Genomic DNA, 20,106 nt, shown 5'->3' with positions numbered 1-20,106 from the left:
ATGTGAGGTTGGGAGAGCCCTGGGATAGCCCAGTGGCCTCACTTCTATTTTTCTAGCGAGGTGAAGCGCCGTAGGAGATTGCGGGATTCCCACCCCCGATGCCTTTCCACCCCCCACCCTCCAGGAGCAGCCATGCCCACTCCTCAGCCTGGACCCTCCACGAGCGCACTGGGTGCTGCCTCTTCCCATCAGACGGTGCCCCCCTCGCACATCACTGGTCTTCCCTATGCTCCTGAGTTATTCCTATCAGTTGGTGAAGAGGCTGCGATGTGGCCCCATTTCTCCTTTGTAGCAGAGCTTCTTGAGAGGCATGTAAACTCCCCTTCCTTATTACTGTTTTTTAGTTATTACAATTATCAATCCAGGAAGAGTGCATAAAACACAGTGGAAAGGGCAACAGTGAATGGACGCCCCGGTGACTGCCTCCCAGAGCGAGGACCAGGGCAGGGCTAGGCCCCAGCATGACCCCTGCCACCACCTGCCATCCTTGGGTCCACGTCTTGACACTAGCCGCATCCTTCCTCTGAGTCTCTTCCAAGTAGTTTTTCCATTGATGTGTGTTCCCCTTGGCAGGATAGTCACTCATCCACTTAACAACTAAGGGTGTCTGGGCTTTGTGATTGGAGCTGTGGTGAATGACACGGAAAAGAACCCTGCCTTCCAGCACAATACTCGCCGAGGTAGCAGGATGGTGGGCAAGGGCCAGGCAGAGAGGGGGGCCCGGCTCTGCTGTGACAGTTTCGTGCTCCAGGTGGAGATGCTCAGCCCCTCTGCAGAGTCTCCCTACGTGAGAATGCGCGGACACGCTCAAGTGAGTCAATCTGTGCTAATGACTGGGAGGACCGCTCCAGGCCGTGCTTGTCTCCCTTGAGCAGAGTGCACACTGGTAAATACAGTGTGCCCAGAATCTCTTCACTTCTGGTTGGGGAAGTGGGGCTGCCAGGGGAGCCAATGGGTAGCGTTTTATACAGGTCACTGCACGGGCCAGTGAAGACCTGGTGGCAGGGACCATTTGGGAGTGAGAAACCAGAGTTCAGGTTAACAGTCCTTCATTGTTAAGCATTTTAAGAACCTTTGAATTTAAATCACCAATGATTTTCTTTTCTTTTTTGCTTTTCAGAAAAGTCAGCTATTTTTAATACAGTTCTTAGAAAGCCACTTGATGTAGATCCTTGAGATCGCCAGTTAATACTTGTTAGTAATGTGGGGGATTTTCCATTTCATTTCAGTTCGGATCACAAAGCTGAACTCTCTGTTTTGACCGCCCTTTCGCTCATCGTGATTTTTGCACTGGTTCAGAGGAAGTGCTCCCTGACGTCAAAAGTAGCCCTGGCGCTTGGCCTGCTGGGCGTCTATTGCTACCGGGCGGCCATTGGGAATGTCCTGTTCCCATGGCAACGAGACAGCAAAGACATTTCAAAGTAAGTGTACTGGCAAATCGATTTCATGTTTTATGTACGAAAGCAGGCCATGCTGTCTTGAGAACTCTGGAGTCGGTTCCTGCAAATTGTGATCTCAGCAGTTACTAGGGCCCAACAAGGAGTGCCTCAGTGAACTGATTTTTTTTAGGAGAGAGACAACGCAGTAAGGTCACTGAGGTTTCTTTTTTTAAATAAAGGATTCTCTAAAAGTAAGGAATTTAAAGGATTCAGTTTTGCTCAGTCAAGAAATAGTAACAGGAGTCACAAAGAGTAGATGCTTCCTAGCAGTTGGGAAAGAAAGCACAGCAGAAAAATCAGCTTTCCCACACTTTACAGTGAACTCTGCGGGTGAGGAGGGACCCCTTGTGCCGATGGAGTCATGAAGGCCACTTTTTGTCACAAACTGGCAGGCTTCCTTTCTCTAATGGTGATGTGGGATGGTTGAGCAGAGGCCATCCTGGAGACTGTTTGTAAAACATGTTAAGAATCTTGAGTGCGTCCAGCCCTCTGACCTGGGCGCTGTCTTAAGGAATCTATCTCAGGAATGCAGCCAGACATGAGGTCTGAAAGCAGGAGACAGGCAAGCTCTCTGAGAACTTATTCACAGGTATGCATAGTACAAAGCCAGGTAATTGGCTAACAGTAGTGGGATGAGCCTCTGGGGGATGTTACAGCTTTGTGCTGACTATTGTGTTTTCATAGAAGATGTGAAAATGTGGATTGCTAGGCTATAAAACTATTGTATGAGCCCAGCTTATAAAGTATGTACACACTTTTTTATGTTTGTGTGAAAGACTAAAATATGTAATTAGTCGCGGTTATATTTAGGGCACAGAATCACAGGTGGCTTGTGATCTTCCTTTTCAGGCATTTTTTTTTTATTGCTTTTCTAATCAGAGAAAGGAAAGCATATGTCATCTTCTCAGAAAAGCTCAAGGTGTAAGCTGAGGGCTGTGGCCAGGCTGCGTAGGTGGCCAGGAGGCATGGGGGCATGCCTAGAAGCAGGACCTGCCAGTGATATGGACAGTTGAGGTGATGCCAAGAGCCTAGCTGAGGTGACAGCAGGGTAGCAGGCCTTCTCCTGAGGCAGGGAGGTCAGGTAGGGGGAGAATGGTGGGAAGACCTCTCAAAGGCTGTTCACTTTGGAGTCTAAGACTCTGGGCAGAGGGTATTTGCAGGGGTGTTTGTTTATGTCTCAAAGTGTTGAACAGGAATAAATGCCTCATTTCCTATCAGATCCATGCACCTCTTCTCATCATCCCTCATCTCAGGACTTGGACCACTTACCATTCATGGATGCCACAGCATATACCTTGTTGGTGTAGAACATAGGCCAATGCACCCTTTCATTAACCCACACTGCTTGTTTCACATCCTTCCCATAAAATGCTTCCATTCCCCAGCCCCATCCACCCTGGTTCTTAGTTCCCTCTCACTTGTAGATCTGCCCCAATCCTAGAGCCATCCAGGTTCTAGATTTCCCTAACAGCTGCTCCTCACTGTTTAGGCTGTGGCTCTCCAGCTTCCTTTTCATTTAACTTCTGGTTTTTCTTCTCTACTCTGATGCCCAGGCTTGACTAGAGTAGAGGTCAGATTGCCATGGTCCTGGACATGCAGGAATGGCACTGAATGGTTTAGGGGCAAGGACACAGACCCCTCGAAGGCATCTGCTGGTGTGTCTCCCCCTCTCATGGCTCAGGCCTTGGCTGATTTCTCCTCCTTTAACCTTTGTGAGTTGGTCATCAGGTCTCGCTTAGCACACACATTGGCAGTGGGGTTGTACCTGATCCCAGCTCCTTGCCCAGTGCATGGCCCCGGGGCAAATGTCTACTCACTGGAGACACATCAGATAGTGGTCTCTGACTGATCAAATTAAACTATGCTTTTAAAAAATGAATTTTTTAAAGTGTATAAACCTTCCTAATAAATCTGAGATAGGAAAATTCAGTTTTTCAAAACAGATACATTATTATGGTAATGATATCATTTAAAATTTTAATTTACTTAGCATTACTTTAAATGATCAGCTTTTCTTGTATATGTAAGATATTTGATTTATGAAATTTATTTAAAATATGTTGTAGGGCTATATGTGTTTCATAAAATGAAATTTTTTGGTAGAGCATCACAAATTATATCCCTTACAGATAATTGTAAATGAGGTTCTAAAATAATCCCTTCTTTTTAAGATTTTATTTATTTATTTATTAGAGAGAGAGAGAGCGAGCACACGCATGTGCACAAGCAAGCGGAGGGGCAGAGGCAGAGGGAGAAGCAGGCTACCCACTGAGCGGGGAGCCTGACCTGGGGCCTGATCCCAGGACTCCGAGATCATGACCCAAGCCAAGGACAGACACTTCGCCCGTTGAACCACCTAGGTGCCACTAAAATACTTCTTAATAATTCTTAGTATTTATTGTGTGCCACACGCTTTACCTATGTTCTCTTGTTTAATTCTCTGGAAAGCTTATGACGTGTAGGTACCCTTTCTCTTCATTTCAGGAATGACGCAGTCAGCGGCAGAGCCCAGACTCACCTGGCCCTGCCGTCCCCAGGCCCCAGAGTGTGCACTGCACTGTTGTATATGTGTGAGTGTGTGTACATACACAAGGACTTACTTAAATCTGCTTGGTTGTGAACATGTCCAAGTGTATCTTAACATCATGAACTTATGGACATTTCTGACAGAACTTGCCCTTATCCTGTTGCAGTGATCTTTCAAATTAACTGTGAAGCAGGTGGACAGTTTTTCTGGCACCCTACAAGTGATGGCTCTAGTCTTGCGCCAGGCCATCCTTGGGCCAAATGAGCGAGATTTCTCTTAAGCCAATTCCTTCAGAGAAGTGCACACAGAGAGGACAGGCCTGCCAGCCTCTAGGCAAGGGAGGGAGGGATTTCCAAGGTGGCTGATACGCAGAAGCAGACACCCCCACTTCCACAGAGTTACCCAGGTGGGCAAGTGCTGTGGCTTGTTTAGTCAGCTAAGTAGACCTGTGGTTTTCATGGGAAAATATGTTTGAGTTTTTCAAGCTGTGTTAACGAATCAAACTTGTTTTGCTTTTTTTTTAGGGGTGTTATTGAAGCTCGTTTTGTTCATGTCTTTGTCCTTGGCATTCTGTTCACGGGCACCAAAGACTTGCTTAAATCTCAAGTCATTGCTACAGACGTCACAATCAAGACTGTGGGTTTATGGGAGATATATAGTGGATTAGTTCTTCTGGCCGCTTTGCTTTTTAGACCACATAATCTGCCAGTCTTAGTGTTTAGCCTCTTGATTCAAACTATAATGACTAAATTCATCTGGAAGCCCCTGAGGCATGATGCAGCTGAGATCACTATAATGCATTATTGGTTCGGTCAAGCATTCTTCTATTTCCAGGTAGGTTTTCATTATTAATGCGGATAGAAGTCTATTAACTTTTTATATGTCATTTATCTTTTTTCTTTGAAAAAAGTTTACCATAAGTTGAGAAGTTAAAAAGGTTGTTCAGTGAAGGAACTTTCAGTGTGGTGTGGGGAATGATGCTTAAATCTCATGTATATTTGATAGGATAATGCAGTTATTTAAGACGGACACCCTTGGAACAGACGCATACAGCGTATGGTTGTGTTCTGGACCTGTTTACCATGACCTGTTAGGGACGCACTTCACAGTTCCATTGCTTTACCTGATGAGGTGATGACTGAACTCTCTCTGCCCTTTCCCCTGGCCATCAATGCCTGGTGCTGTTGGGTGTCCTCACTCGGCCAATAGTCCCTTGGGGCCCCGTGGTCATCACATCTTCTCTCCATTGTTAAAGGGCCCACCAGAGGCAAGTCCAGGCCACCTCTGGCATGGATCTCAATATTTGCCTGTGTGCTTGGACTGGTCTCAGAGGGACTCACTTCCGTCCCAGCCTTCCTGCATCTCTGATCTGGTTCAGGGGGCCCCATCCTCAATCTAGTGGCTGCCTGTAGTACCCCCAAGGGTAGGCACAGCTCCCCACACTCCCCTGCCAGCTCCCTACCCTCTGGCAGAGGAACTGTGCACGAGCCCCTGAGCATCTCAGTTGTGTCTTCCTATCTTTACACTGAAGATCTGCACTGTCTCTGTGTGCACCAGGTCCTCCCTCCTCATTCAGACCTGGGGGACTTGGGTGGTCTGTGTGTTCCAACAGGTGGCCCTGGGGCTTCTTCCCTGCCCTTCCTACTTCTCTCCTGGTTTCTTGGCACTCCTGACCTCACCCAAAGAGCAACCCCCCTAACTGTTCTCTGTCTGTTCCCAGAAGCCCAGAAAGAGGTTGGGGGTGTGGGGGGGAGTTCTAGAATTCCCTAAGTCCTGGATGATATGACCTGACCATCAGCTCCTTGGCCATCACCGTGGAACATTGCCACGCCCCTCTCCCTTCTCCAGGCTCCTGGGCACTGTGCTAGACAGCGAGCATGTGTGATGAGCGCAGACACTCCTGCCCCAGGGGTACATGGTCAGCCAGGGCTCCACGTGGGAGTGACCCTGGCATGTGTGCAGATATGTCCTGGTGCATGTGGACTGGTCGCATGATAGACCCTGCTGCCGTGAGAGGAGACTCCTGTGGGCTCCCTTTTAGCCAAAACGGAGAAAGTGGCTGCTAGTTAGGCACCCTGGCCTGCGCTGAGGCCTTGGTGTCAGGAAGACTGATGGGGCCACAGTCATGCCCCGAGCGAGAAGACAGCCTCACGTTCAGTGTGCCCCTCTGTGGCACATTCCACAGGGAAGTGACAGGGCATCCGTGATAGCACGTGGTGCTGGCAGTTGTCGGGCGCTGTCCTCGGGCAGGTGGAACACACGTGTCCCATAGCCACTGGTGCTCCTGCAGCAGCACCGTGGTATGTCCTGGCGATCCGTCAGCACCCAAAATTAGCACAGACCCTCGTGCATCAGGCTCTGCAGCAGGTCAGACAGTGACCAGTAGCAGTGCGGCCCCCCTTGTCTCAACCTTCCCGCAGCCCTTCCTTCATGGTCAGGTTTCCTGGGAGTAGACCCGCAGGCTTGCTGCTCCTCCTCCTGCCCGCTGCTCAGGGACTCCTGATAGTACAGGGGTCAGGAGTGTGGGGCCCAGCTGGCCTCCTCTGGATCTCTCTGCCTCGGTTTTCCACCAGTTCACTGAGAGTCATAGTGGCACCACATCAGGACTGTTGAGGATTAAATGAGTTGATGCAAGTAAAGCCCCAGAGCAGGCGGCCTGTGCCTTGGCTGCCTTAACAGTATTTCCCAGTCCTCTTTGTACGTGACCCAGGCAGCTTCCACTGGGGGATCTCTGGTGACTTCCCGTGTCAGAACCGTTAGTGCTCATCGTGCCTTCCCGTGCTGCAGCACTTGGGACTCTTGTTCTGACCCTCCTCTCAGCAGCTCTGGGGTCGCGTCTCTATCGAGGGGCTTCTACCTAGAAATAGTTGTCAGGAGAGAGCCCAGGTTGCAACAGGCCAGGTGGATGGAGGGGAAGCTGCACCGTGGAGGCTGCTGTCAAAGGAGGCCCGCTGTGAGAGGGGGTGTGTCATCGAATAGTCGAGAGGTCTGCCAGCAGGACCCCGTGGCCACCTGCCTTCATCCACAGGCTTACATTTGTTGAGTTTCTTGAAGGTAGAAGACATTTCACTTGATCCTCCACACCAGAGAGCGAGGTGGGAGAGGAGTGGGCGGGTATTGGGGTCCCGTGTGTCCGTGTCACCATGACCATACTCAGCCCTTTGCGGTTGCCGGTGGCTGTGCCAGTGCTGCTTCCCCCTGTGTTCCAGGGAAACTCCAACAATATAGCCACAGTGGACATCTCGGCGGGCTTCGTGGGCCTGGACACCTACATAGAAGTCCCAGCTGTGTTCCTGACAGCGTTTGCCACGTTTGCAGGGCCCGTGCTGTGGGCCAGCCACTTAGTGAGCTTCCTGAGCTCGGAAACCAGCAGGTGAAGCTCCTCCTTTGTCTTTTAGCATAAAATCTGACGGCAGGTTGGCAATTTGAAGAGAGCATCTCATTGCAGATGCAGGGTTCCAAACCCCAAGGGCCTGAGGTTTTGAACAATTTTCTTTTCCTTAAATAAGAGTGAACCATCCACAGTATGTGGGTCAAAGGAGAGTTCAAGTGTGGGTCTGTGGCCGACCTGTGTGGGGATGGCTGGGGAGGCTGCGGAGGGTAGCCAGCTTCCAGTGCGATCTTCCAGCTCATGCCAGGATGTGGTTTCCAGGGGCACAGGGAGGAACAGCCCTTCTCGGGTTTCTCTGCTTGCTGGTGGCCCAGTTGGGGGGCAGGGAGGGGTCTTCCGCTTGGGACATGAAGACAAGACATGCTGGCCCTCACCTCCAGCATTCCTGCTGCTGAGAGGCCCCCTCAGGCCCCACGTGGTCCCCCACCCCTCTGGCCAGCCCACAGCCTCCTCTCCCACCTCAGGAAGATGCCCCTGACCACTGGGGCAGCCCACCCCACCCTCCTGCCCATCATGCTCTTCAGTGCTTTCTTATGCATGCCCGGCTCCTCCCGGAGAGGGAGCTTCACAAGCAGAAGCCTCGCAGTGTTGGTAACCCCAGTGCCCGGGTCCAGCCTGGTTGAGCGTGGCCTGAGTGCTGTGTGGGGCTGTCTGATGCTGCACTTTCCAAATAGGCCTCGGCTTTCCCTTCTGTGAAATGGAGTGAGGGTGGTGCCTCCTAGGTTGTGCGGCCCACATCAGGAGCCCGACAGGTGCTGGAGGTGGGGTGAGCAACCGTGCAGTCTGTCAGGGTGCCCACAGGCGTAGCCTCCCTTCTGGACGCCAGCACCTTGCTCAGCCCTAGGAGGACGCTGTTCCTGCTGAATGTCCCACTGTGTCCCAAGTCCTCCAGGGGGTGCCGCCTAAGGGAGGTCGAGGCTCCCTGTCCCTGTTACCCCTCTGATTCCCTATTAAAAACGCAGCCCTTGCTGTGGTGCCTGTTGGCCCCATGTTAGAACCTCCCGGGACATGTTCAGCCCCCACCTCTCAGGAGAGCACTTGGGGGTCCTCATGTTCTTCGTGGATTCTTCTCATCCTCCCCCCAGTCCAGCTCCTAAGACCCAACCTTCAGTGACCCTGGACTCCTGCCCCAAGCTCATGGCCACAGCCCACCATCTTCTCCCATTCCGCAGTTACATAAGGGGCAAAAGGGAGTGTAGGTGTGAGTGGGGTGACACTCTCAAGTCAAAGTTTAGAGCAAGAAAGTAAGTAAAGGCTTCAGCTGTGCAGACCCAGGCTTCCTGCTCTAGAGACCTTCTGGGCTCCCCTCCACATTGCCATGGTTGCCAGCTTCTCAAATGTGGGGGTCCCTTCTCTCGTGCTGCTTTTCCTGAGGATAAGGGAGATGCCTGTAAGTCACTGTGCCTTCCTCGGCTGCACGCTTTGGGACCATCTGTAGGTAGATTCCTCTTAGAGTCACTGTTGGCCTGGGGGTCAGCAGAGGGATGTTCAGGCTCTCATTCCACCTGTGAACCCGTGTGGGCTGCAAGACCAGCACTGAGCCATTGGTTCTGTCACTAGCAGGCCCCTTGATGTCTCTTTGACTGAGGTGGGGTTGGGTTGGGAGGCCTCCATCCTCATCAGTGCCATCCTGTACTGGGGACTCGGGGCCACGAACTGGCAAGGCGCACTCCCTTCTTCCTCGGGGAGCTTATCTGCCGCAGTGCACTTGACTCTGCTGAGCACACCCTGTCTGCGGCCTGAGGTGAGCTGCGTGAATGGGCCGGGGAGCATGAGGGTCAGACCATGAGAGAGAGCCTGGGCTTCTGTGAAGAGCAGCTTCCCTGACTTTCCTGGCACTTTTCATCTGTTTATGTTGGGGAGAAAAAAAGACAAAGCATTTTTTTTTAAGTAAGCTAAAAGCATTTTAACTGGCTGTGGAGTATTATATGATGTTTTCCCTAATTAAGGAATGCTTCTTTTTTTACTTTAGAAAGGGGTTTTCTTTTTCTTTTTTTAAAGTTTAAGACATCAAGTTTTACTTGCTTTTGGGGGGCTTTTTGAAATCAAATGAGAAAACTAGAGCCAGACTAAAATGGTAGAAAAAAAATATTTTAATGGCTCAAATATTGGGCCCTGAGTGGTCCATGACCCTTGGCTTCAGGAACTGGCTTTGGATCTGGAGCTGGTGGTATGGACAGCCATGCTGAGCCAGACTGCATGGCCTTCATCCATTCCCCTACAGTGCACACTGTTCTTTGCTGAGGTTGTGGGAGTGGTGACCTACTGGGTGTTGTTATAGAAGGAAGAAGCCAGAGTCTTCTAAATAGGTGATGTTCATTATGTGTGAAATTGAAGTGCACGGAGGGGCAGGGTCATGGGAGCTCTACCTCCCTCGCTGGTCAAGAAGGGAGCAAGGTCAGCAGGCTCTTGGCTGAGCACACACTCATGACACTCCCAGGAAAGGGGTAGCACAGCCATAAGCCACAAGTATTCATCCATGAAGCTTTTCCCAGGAGTTTCCCTCACCAAGTATTGGAGCAGTGACCCTTGAGGAAATTAATAAAGTCATACCTCAGGACCCCAGCTCCCTGGAGGTCCTCTGCCTGATGGATTGGATCTTGAGAGTGACCCAAGGAACTCATGGGCTGGTGGCCATAGCAGAGGCATGAGTCAGTTATGTGCTGAGCAGGTCACAAAGATGAGGTCAGAATAGCTGAGCCCCTGAGTCTGCTGGAGGTACTCAGGATGGCCTCCCAGAGAAGAGCCTGTGGGTAGGAGTAATCACAGCCATTCAGGGGAGCCAGGGAGGAGCACAAGCAAAAGGACGAGGGTACAGGATGATGTGCAAGTAGAAGCAAGCAACATATGTTGCCTGCCAGGGAACAATGGGCAGCCAGAGAACCCAGCAGAAAGGAAGGATGGGCACCAGGGCCCAAGATGAGGAGCCAGTTAGGGCAGGGTGAGGGTGTAGAGGGGGCAAGAGCTGTGAGCATGAGGGGCCAGGCCTCCTTTGGGCCTTGAGTGGCTGCTCAAGGTCCACCTTTTGCTGGACAGTGAGTACGCCAAGGGGAATCTTAGAGTGGCACCAGGCAGTGGCACTGGGTCGCTGGACCTGAGGAGCTCCTTTGTGGAGCACGTGTGCACACCCACACGCACACTCACTGCTCCACCTCAGGGTCTTTGCTTCCCTACACAGAACTCCTCATTGCTCACCCTTCATGTCCAGACTCTGCCCGGTGTGAGCGTGGTGCCACCAAGACTCCCCTGAGCACACAGACCATCCACTCTGGCGGATATGCTTGCTCCCTACCCCCGGGGCTCCAGTAATCCCAGGCCCCTATGGCCCCATACACGGCTGTGCTCATGTGTCTCCTGCACAGGGAGCATGGCTGCCCGTGTGATGGGGGTCGTGCTTCAGGAAGTGTGGGCAGCGGTGACCAGTGGCGTGGACTGGCCCCAGAAAGGGGCTCATCGTCACAGTGTTTGAGGGAAGGCCTCAGAACTGGAACTTGGCTTTTACCAGAACCTGGAAGCCTATCCTCTGAGGATTTGTGAGGTGAATGAGCAGCAAAAGATGGCAGATAATAGAACTTGTCATTTTGGAATAAGCATGGTCTCAGGAAACTTCCTTAAAGAATAGGTTAGGTTTATATAATGATCGTGTTGATGGTTTGAAAAGAAAGGGAGGACAAGCATGTGCTTTGAGGGCCTGCTTAAGTTTGAGAATGCGCTTCTTCGCACAAACACTCTTGGGCCAGTATCCCCAGGCTAGACCCAGCAGATGATCCATGGACAGCACAAACCCTGGATCTCATCCTGTGTGATTTTTTTTTCATAATATTTGTGATGTGTTATATAGTAGTACATGCACATAATTTTTAAACGTAACTATGTAAAATTTGGGGGTGCAGTTTTCAAAAATATTTTGCAGGTTGTAGCACTGGAGAGTGTGACAAGGTGGGTGCCTGCAGCTCTTGTCCCCTCGGCTAGGCTCCTACCCGCCAGACTCATCAGATCCAGGTTGGGGAGGGGGGTGTCTCAGGAACAAAAGTTACCATGGTCATTTTCAAAATAAAAATAGTGGTTACGTGTGTGTTTGTGCCTTATATGATGCAAAAATGGCATATACTAATACATATTTCCCTTTTTATTAACAGCGGCTCTGCACTGAGTCATGCTTGCTTCTGCTATGCACTGATCTGTTCTTTTCCAGTCTCTGCATATATCATTTTGGTGACGTCCCTGCGTTACCATTTATTTATATGGAGCGTGTTTTCTCCAAAACTTCTTTATGAGGGAATGCACATCCTCATCACAGCTGCCATCTGTGTATTCTTCACAGCCATGGATCAAACCAACACAAAGTCTTAGACACTGGAAAAACAATATATTTTTAAGTCTACTATTCACTTCATGCATTTGAGTAATGGGGGAAAAAATCTGTTTAAATGCAAGGACATTCTAAAGAAAAATTGTGGATTCTACAAAGTTGAAGAATAGCTTTCACTGCTGTACTTGAATTTAGATTAAATAGTGATTTAAAAGATCACTTTAAAATATTTAGTTTGAGGGACACCTCAGTGGCTCAGTGGTTGAGCTTCTGTCTTTGGCTCAGAGCGTGACCCCGGGGTCCCAGGATCGAGTCCCGCATTGGGCTCCCCGCAGGGAGCCTGCTTCTTCTCCCTCTGCCTGTGTCTCTGCCTCTCTCTCTCTCTGTGTCTCTCATGAATAAGTAAATAAAATCTTTTTTTAAAAAAAGTAACACATTTAGTTTGAATATGAATCATTACACTGTTGACCATCACTCCATAAGGTTTTAAACTTTTAATTTTCTATGGATAAGTTAACGATTTGACTCAAATATGTGTGTTTAAATTGATGGATAAAAAGGTCTCAGGCTTATTGTGGTGTTTGTGGACTTAAGAGAACCTGGGAACTCCATGGAAGGAGGCTTACCTGTGGCCAGGGTTTTACCTTGCAGAGCTTAAACCTCATGATGACCCTAGAAACCACTGGAGGTCCCAGGGAGCTTTAGTTAGGGTGTATTACATCTGTCAACATTAAGGCATTTCAAAAACTATTCATTGAAAGATACAAACCCATTTCATCCTAACAAAGCATATTTTTAAGAAAAATAACTTTTCCAAAACAAAAATAAGTATGGAGGAGAGTGGCTTTGTTTTACATTTTTGTACATCTCTTTAGTGTTGCGATTGAGGATGGTTAGGTTCTGCATTCAATCTGTTGTCATGTGTGTGTTTGAAGTTGTCACACAGATATGTAATTGGGAAGGGGAAGAATATTTTATTTTTTTATTTAAATTCAGTTAATTAACACCCAGTGCTCGTGACATCATGTGCCCTCCCTCCTCAATGCCCAATCACCCAGTTACCCCAGCCCCCAACACCCGTCTCCCTTCCAGTGACCCTCAGTTTGTCTCCTATGATTAAGGGTCTTGTATGGTTTGTTTCCCTCTCTGATGGAAGGAAGGAATATTTCTAAATCCTCTTTCTAATCATTGTTGATGTTCTTTCTGAGTCTGTACTAAAACATGACAAATGATGGTTCTTTAATAGTTAATTGGAGAAAAAGCAAATGCATGTAAAATAGGTGAAGCCCTGTTAAGGTCTGCACCTGAGGTAACAGAATTACCTGGCTGATGAGTTCTGTGTCTGTATAAGATCTTGTTGGAGGGAGCTGGGTGAACTGTACGTGGATCTTCCTGTACAATTTTTGCAACTTCTTGTGAAATTTAAACCATTTGAAAATAAAAGCTATTTTAAAAAGGAAAAAAATAGTTGCAGTGTGGAATCTGAAACTGTGTCAGTGAACTTTTGTGTGTTCTTCTTTATTAAAATCCTAACCTGTTACCCAGGTAGGATTCTATAGTATCATGTGAAAATAACACTTCTTCGGGTTAATGTAAGTCTTCCAGATGTTGACAACCTGCAGCATTCAGCACCAAAAATCAGTTGTCACATTGCCAACAGTCTCCTGAGAAAAATCTTTCAACGTTGGAAGCTCTCGGTGGCAGATGCAAGTTTTCCAAAACTCTCTTACATCTTTTCACTTACATAATGATTTGATAATTGTATGTATTGCAAAATGGTCACCACTATCAATCTAGTTAACATCCATCACCACACAGTTAACAATTTTTTCCTGTGATGATAACTTTTAGGATATGCTCTCTTAGCAACTTTTTTTAAAATTTTTATTTATTTATGATAGTCACAGAGAGAGAGAGAGAGAGAGAGGCAGAGACACAGAGGGAGAAGCAGGCTCCATGCACCAGGAGCCTGACGTGGGATTCGATCCCAGGTCTCCAGGATCGCGCCCTGGGTCAAAGGCAGGCGCCAAACCGCTGGGCCACCCAGGGATCCCTCTCTTAGCAACTTTGTAACATATAATGTAGCATCTTAAACTATAGTCCCCGAGCTGCACATTATATCCCCAGGACTTAGTTTGTAACTGGAAGTCTATCCCTTTTGACCCCCATCACCCATTTCACCCACCCTCCACCCCTGCCTCTGGCAACCACCAGTCTATTTCCTGGACCAATGAGCTTGGTTTTTTGTTTACATTCCACATAGAAGTGAGATCATACAGTACTTGTGTTTCTCTCTCTTATTTCATTTAGTATAATGCCCTCAGGATCCATCTCTATTGTCACAAATGGCAAGATTATCTTCTTTTTTGTGCCTGAGTAATATTCTGTGTGTGTGTATGTGCGTGTGTGTGTGTATGTGTGTGTGACGTTTTCCATATCCATTCATCCATCACTGGACACTTAGTTTGTCTTTATATCTTGGTGTTGTAAATAATGCTGCTATGAACATGGGGGTGCAGATATCTTTTTGAGTTAGTGCTTTTGTTTCCCTCAGATAAATACCCAGAAGTGCAACTGGTGTGTTACACAGTTCTTTTTTTAACTTTTTGAGGAACCTCCCTATCATTTTCATAGTGGCCACACCAATTTACATTCCCACCAACTGCACAAGGGTTCCCTTTCTCCACATCCTCATCAGCACCTTTGTTATTTCTTGTCGTCTTGATAGGAGAGTATTGCCTAATGTACGATATTTAATATTTAATTTAAAAATATTTAAGATTTCTTTTATCTTCCTAAAATTGCTTTTTCTAGTTATAGGACATGTCCCACTTAATAATCCACTCTGAAAATCCATTGTTTCATGCTAAAACACTAACTGGGGATCTATTTTCCATTGTTTTAAATAGAAAACTATGAGAATGCAGTTCATGTCCTACCCAAGCCCCCAACCAGTTCCCTACAATGTAACCACACATAACAAAATGTCTACATGTAAGTGCCAAACTATCATGTTAGGGAGCAAAATGCTTAAAACTGGTTCCTCACCACCAAATAGTTAATATGGTCATGAACAACAGTTTCTCTTCTTTTTTTCCTAGCTTTTTTTCTTTCTAATATTTTATTTATTTATTCATGAGAGACACATGGAGACAGAGAGAGAGAGGCAGAGACACAGGCAGAGGGAGAAGCAGGCTCCATGCAGGGAAGCTGATGTGGGACTCGATCCCGGGACTCCAGGATCACGCCCTGGGCGGAAGGCAGGCACCAAACCACTGAGCCACCCAGGAATCCCCCTCATCCTAGCTTTTTAAAACAGAAACTTAGAATCATTTTAAGTCAGCCTTCCTCTCCAATATAAGCATTTAAAGCTATAAATTTCCCTGTATTATTTTCACTATTTTTACAAATTTTCATATGTTGCATCTTTATTATAATTCAGCGTGAAATATTTCCTGCTTCACTTTTATGGCTTAGCAGTTGACTCATCTTGAACAGTCCGTGTGCAATAGGGGAGAAAAAAATGTAGATTCAGCAATTGTTTGATGTGATGTCCTAAAACTATTAGGTCAAAGTACTCGTTGTCAACCAGACCTACATCCCACTAATTTTTTTTCTACTTATTCTTTCAATTACCAAAAGGATATCTAAAATTTCCAACTCTAATTGTGGATTTATGTGTTTCTCAATTCTGTTAGTTTTTGCTTCCTGTAAGCAAATACACCATACACTAATAATGAAATAGCAAAAAGGTAAATTAAGAAAGCAATTCAAAAAAAAAAAAAAAGAAAGAAAATTCCATTTCCAAATGTACCAAAAAATAATAAAATACCCTTAAGTAAATTTAACCAGGGAGGTGAAAGACCTGTACTCGAAGAACTGTAAGACATTGATAAAGTAAAAACAACACAAACAAATGGAAATATATACCATGCTCATGGATCAAAACAATACTGTTAAAAAAAATGTCCATATTACCACACACACACACACACACACACACACCCTCAATTCTACAGATTTAATGCAATTCCTAAGAAAATACCAATTGTATTTTTCACAGAACTAGATCAAATAATCCTCAGATTTGTATAGGACCACAAAAGACCTCAAATAGCCAAAGCGATTTTAAGAAAGAACAAAGCTGGAGTTAGTTACCACAATCCCAGATTCTCAAATATATTACAAAGCTATAGTAATCAAAAGAGTATGGTCCTGGCTCAGACATAGACACATAGATCAACGGAACAGGATAGAGAGGTTAGAAGTAAACTGAAGTTTATATGGTCAATTGATGTATCACAAAGGAGGCAAGATTATACAATTGGGAAAAGATATCTATTGTCTCTTCAATAGATGGTATTGGGAAAACCAGACAGCTGCATACAAAAAAAAAAACAAAACAAAACAAAAAACAGGACCACTTCCTTAAACCATACACAAAAATAAACCCCAAATGGATTAAGAACCTAAATATGAGACCTAAAACCATAAAACTCCCAGAGGAGAACATAGGCAATAATTTCTTTATCAGCTGTAGCAGCATTTCTCAGATATGCTCTCAGCATATCAGGATGCGTCTTCTTAGGCAAAAGAAAAAAGCAAAAATAAACTATGGGGACTGCACCAAATGAGCTTTTGCCCAGTGAAGGAAACCAACAAAAAAGCAAGCTACTGAATGGGAGAAGATATTTGCAAATGATGTATCTGTTAAGGGATTAACATCCAAAATATATAAAGAACTCATACAACTCAATACCAAAAAATATCTTTTTTATTTTTTTCTAAAATATTTGTTTATTTAAGAGAGAGAGTGCATGGGGTGGGGGTGGGGGGATGGCCAGAGCATAAGGCCTGACACAGGGCTCAATCTCACGACCCTGAGATCACAACCAGAACTGAAACCAAGAGTCAGGCGCCTAACTGATTGTACCACCAGGTGCTTCCCACCTCCCCACCAAAAAATATTTTAAAATGAGCAGTGGACTTGAACAGACATTTTTGCAAAGCAGAAATACAGATGGCCATCAGACACATGACAACATTGCTAATCAGAGGGAAATGCGAATCAAAACCACAATGAGATGTCACCTTACACCAGTCAAAATGATTAAAATAAGAAAGACCAGAAATAACAAGTGTTGGTCAGGATGTGGAGAAAAGAGAACTCTCATGCACTATTGCTGGAATTGATAATTGATGCAAGTACTATGAAAAATATGGAGTTTCCTCAAAAAAATTAAAAACAGAGATACCATACAGTCCAATAATTCCATTCCTGGGCATTTACCCAAAGGAAAAAAGAAATCCAAAAAGTTATATGCACCCTTATGTTTATTGCAGCATTGTCTGCAATAGCCAAGATACAGAAGAAACCTAAATGTCCACTGATAGATGAACAGATTAAAAAAATATATTGTATATATACGCAATAGAATATTACTCAGCCATTAAAAAAATGAAATTCTGTTATTTATGACCTGGAGGGTACTAAGTGTACTAATTACACTAAACAGAGAAAGACAAATACCATATGACTTCACTTACATGTGGAATTCAAAAAGCAGTGGTACCTGGGTGGTGGCTCAGTCAGTTAAGCAGCTGCCTTCAGCTCAGGTCATAACCTCAGGGTCCTGGGATCGAGTCCTACATTGGGCTCCCTAGTCAGCAGGGAGTCTGCTTCTCCCTCTCCCTCTGCCCTTTCCCCTTGTTTGTGTACTCTCTCTCTCTCAAATAAATAAAACCTTTTTAAAAAAACAACAAAAAAATTGTTTTGAAGCAGCAAAAACAGAAACACTCATAAATACAGAGAACAAACTGGTGGTTGCCAGGGAAGGGTGTGTAGGGACAGGCCAAATAGGCGAAGGAGATTAAGAGCACAAACTCCCAGTTATAAAATAAATAAGTCAAAGGGATAAAAAATACAGCATAAGGAATATAGTCAATAATATTGTGATAATGCTGTATGGTGACAGATGGTGACTACATGTATTGTGGTAAGCTTTGCACAATGTATAGAAGTGTCAAATCACTATGCTCTACATCAGAAACTAATGTAACACTGTCAATTATAATTCAATAATAAAATTTTAAAAGTATTTTTAAAGCCTGTTATTAGGCACATGTACATTGATATTTGTTATATCTTCTTGATATATTTACTTTATGTCATTATGAAATATACTTCTTTATCTCTGGTAATAATCTTTGTCTTGAAGTCTGTTTTATCTGATATAAATACTGACACTTCAACTTTCCTTTGATTAGTGTTTGCATGCAACTTCTCCACCCTTTTGATTTCAACCTACTGTGTCTGTATTTAAAGCATATCAAAGGCTCTTATAAACTCAAAACTTAGATCCCGTTCTTTTATCCAGTCTAACAGTCTTTGCCTTTTCATTGGAATATTTAGTCCATTTACATTTAATATGACTTGTCTATTTGTTTAGCTTTTTGTCACTGTTGTCATTTACTTCTTTCTTGCCTTCCTTAACACTTTTAGTATTGTATTTTATCTTCACCATTGTCTTTTCTAAAACATGGCTGACATTATCTTTTAGAATAGTTTTAGATATATATAAAAATTCATTGGAAAGTTCAGGAAGTTCTCATACTACTGCCCCCCTGCACATAGTTTCTTCTGTTGCCAACTTGCATTACTGAAGTACACTCGTTACAATTGGTGAGCCAATGTTGTTACATCATTATTAGCTAAAGTCTATAGTTTACATTAAGGTTCATTCTTTGTCTTGAGTATTTTATTAGTTCTGAGAAATATGTAATGACATGTATCCACCATTATATTATTATGCAGAATAATTTTACTGCCCTAAAAATCCCCTGTGCTCCACGGATTCATCTCTCCCTCCCCTGAATCCTTGGAAACCACTGATCTTTTTACCGTCTCCATAGTTTTTCCTTTTCCAGAATGTCATGCAGTTGGAAACATACAGTATGTATGTGGCCTTTTCAGACAGACTGGCTTCTTCCACCTAGCAATATGCATTTAAAGCTTCTCCATATCTTCTCATGGGTTAGCTCATTTCATTTATTTTTGTCTTTTTAACAAAAATGATCCATGTGCCAGGAGGATAGGATGATTGCCCGTCTGTTTGCCTGACACCATCTTGGTTTGTCTTATTCATTTATTCATTCGTTCATTCATTTTTGAGAGAGGGGGAGATGGGAGGAGGCAGAGGAAGAGGGAGAAAGGGAATCTTAAGCACTCTCCACACCCAGCACAGAGCCCAGTGCAGAGCTCCGTCTCACAACCCTGAGTTCATGACCTGAGCTAAAATCAAGAGTCAGATGCTTAACCGACTGAGCCACCCAGATGTCCCTAGCTCATTTCTTTTTAGTATTGGTTAATATTCTCCTATCTGGAAGTACTACAGTTTATTTATCCATTAACCTATTGAAAGAGCTGTTGGTTGTTTCCAAGTTTTGGCAATTATGAATAAAGCTGCTATAAACATCTGTGACTGACCAGTGTCACTTAACAGGAATTCAGCCCCACTTTCTGCCCATGAAGATCTTGGGATACAGTATGCAGCTATGTGCGGGGACATGAGAGGAACAAGGGGAGATCCCCAATGTTGACTGTGCAGAAACCCACAAGAGCATGTCAGGGTAGATGGGAACTTGGGAAGGGAGGCCCGTATGAAAAGAAGTCCTTGGATTCCTTCAACATGGATTACTTGGCATGTTTGAATACATGGAAATAATGCTTTTACTTTTATCAAAAGTTGGGGATGAGTTGGCCATAGGTTTGTGGAAAACATCAATCAGTTAATTTCAAGGAAAACAAGAAAGATAATGTAGTCATGGAACACTGTGTAGTTCACCTGTGGACAATGTCTATGATCTTAATAAAGTAGAATAATAATTTGGCAAATAAAAAGGGAAAAGAAAAAAGCCAAAATTCAGCTGGCAGTGTGGGGAGAAAAGTTTGTGTGTCAAGTTGGGTGTGTAAGGAAACTAATCCCAAAGTTCAATAGTAAAAAATCAGTAATCATGCCCAAAGTTGAAATAATTAGAATTCCAGTATAAATCATTGTTTTCTATAAATATGGAGACATGGAATAGGAGGGCAAAACAATAATACAATTGACTACAATGAGATGCATTATGGTTGGTTGAAAATTGAAATACATATGAGTGTAATTTACCACAATAATAGATTAATCCAGGGGGAAAAAATGACTATGATGATGAGACAAAGACAGTGGTGGAACTCAGCACCCGTTTATGCAAAAACAAAACAAAACAAAAACCTCTTAGCAAACTACAAACAGAAGAAAACATCCTTAATGTATTAAAAGATCCCAGGCAAGCCCCATACTAAGTGACTTCAGTCCTGTCGTCCCCAACTCTACTCAGATTTGTGTGGGAGGTCTTAGAAAGAAACTTGGGCCAGAAAACGTGCACAGGGCTGGGA

At 45.2% G+C, this 20,106-nt stretch overlaps 1 protein-coding gene and 1 long non-coding RNA gene across 2 annotated transcripts in view; one reads left to right on the top strand and one right to left on the bottom strand.

Annotated features, from left to right (window-relative positions):
- PIGG (phosphatidylinositol glycan anchor biosynthesis class G (EMM blood group)) overlaps positions 1-19,145 on the top strand; it is a 44,345-nt gene extending 25,200 nt beyond the window's left edge. The window contains exons 10-13 of the mRNA XM_077882121.1: positions 1,230-1,421; positions 4,491-4,800; positions 7,176-7,339; positions 11,497-19,145. Of these exons, the coding sequence (XP_077738247.1) occupies positions 1,230-1,421; positions 4,491-4,800; positions 7,176-7,339; positions 11,497-11,710 (880 nt within the window). The 3' untranslated portion in view covers positions 11,711-19,145. The remainder of the gene's footprint in view (positions 1-1,229; positions 1,422-4,490; positions 4,801-7,175; positions 7,340-11,496) is intronic.
- Positions 8,738-10,101, bottom strand: LOC144303764 (uncharacterized). The gene is made up of 2 exons (XR_013370752.1): positions 9,911-10,101; positions 8,738-9,203 (listed from the first exon to the last, which is right to left on the bottom strand). It is a non-coding gene; the product is annotated as an uncharacterized LOC144303764 (long non-coding RNA).
- Positions 19,146-20,106: the final 961 nt, after the last annotated feature.

The sequence above is a fragment of the Canis aureus genome, chromosome 2 (assembly GCF_053574225.1).
Source record: "Canis aureus isolate CA01 chromosome 2, VMU_Caureus_v.1.0, whole genome shotgun sequence".
Taxonomy (NCBI): domain Eukaryota; kingdom Metazoa; phylum Chordata; class Mammalia; order Carnivora; family Canidae; genus Canis; species Canis aureus.
This window is presented reverse-complemented; position numbering and strand designations above follow the sequence as displayed.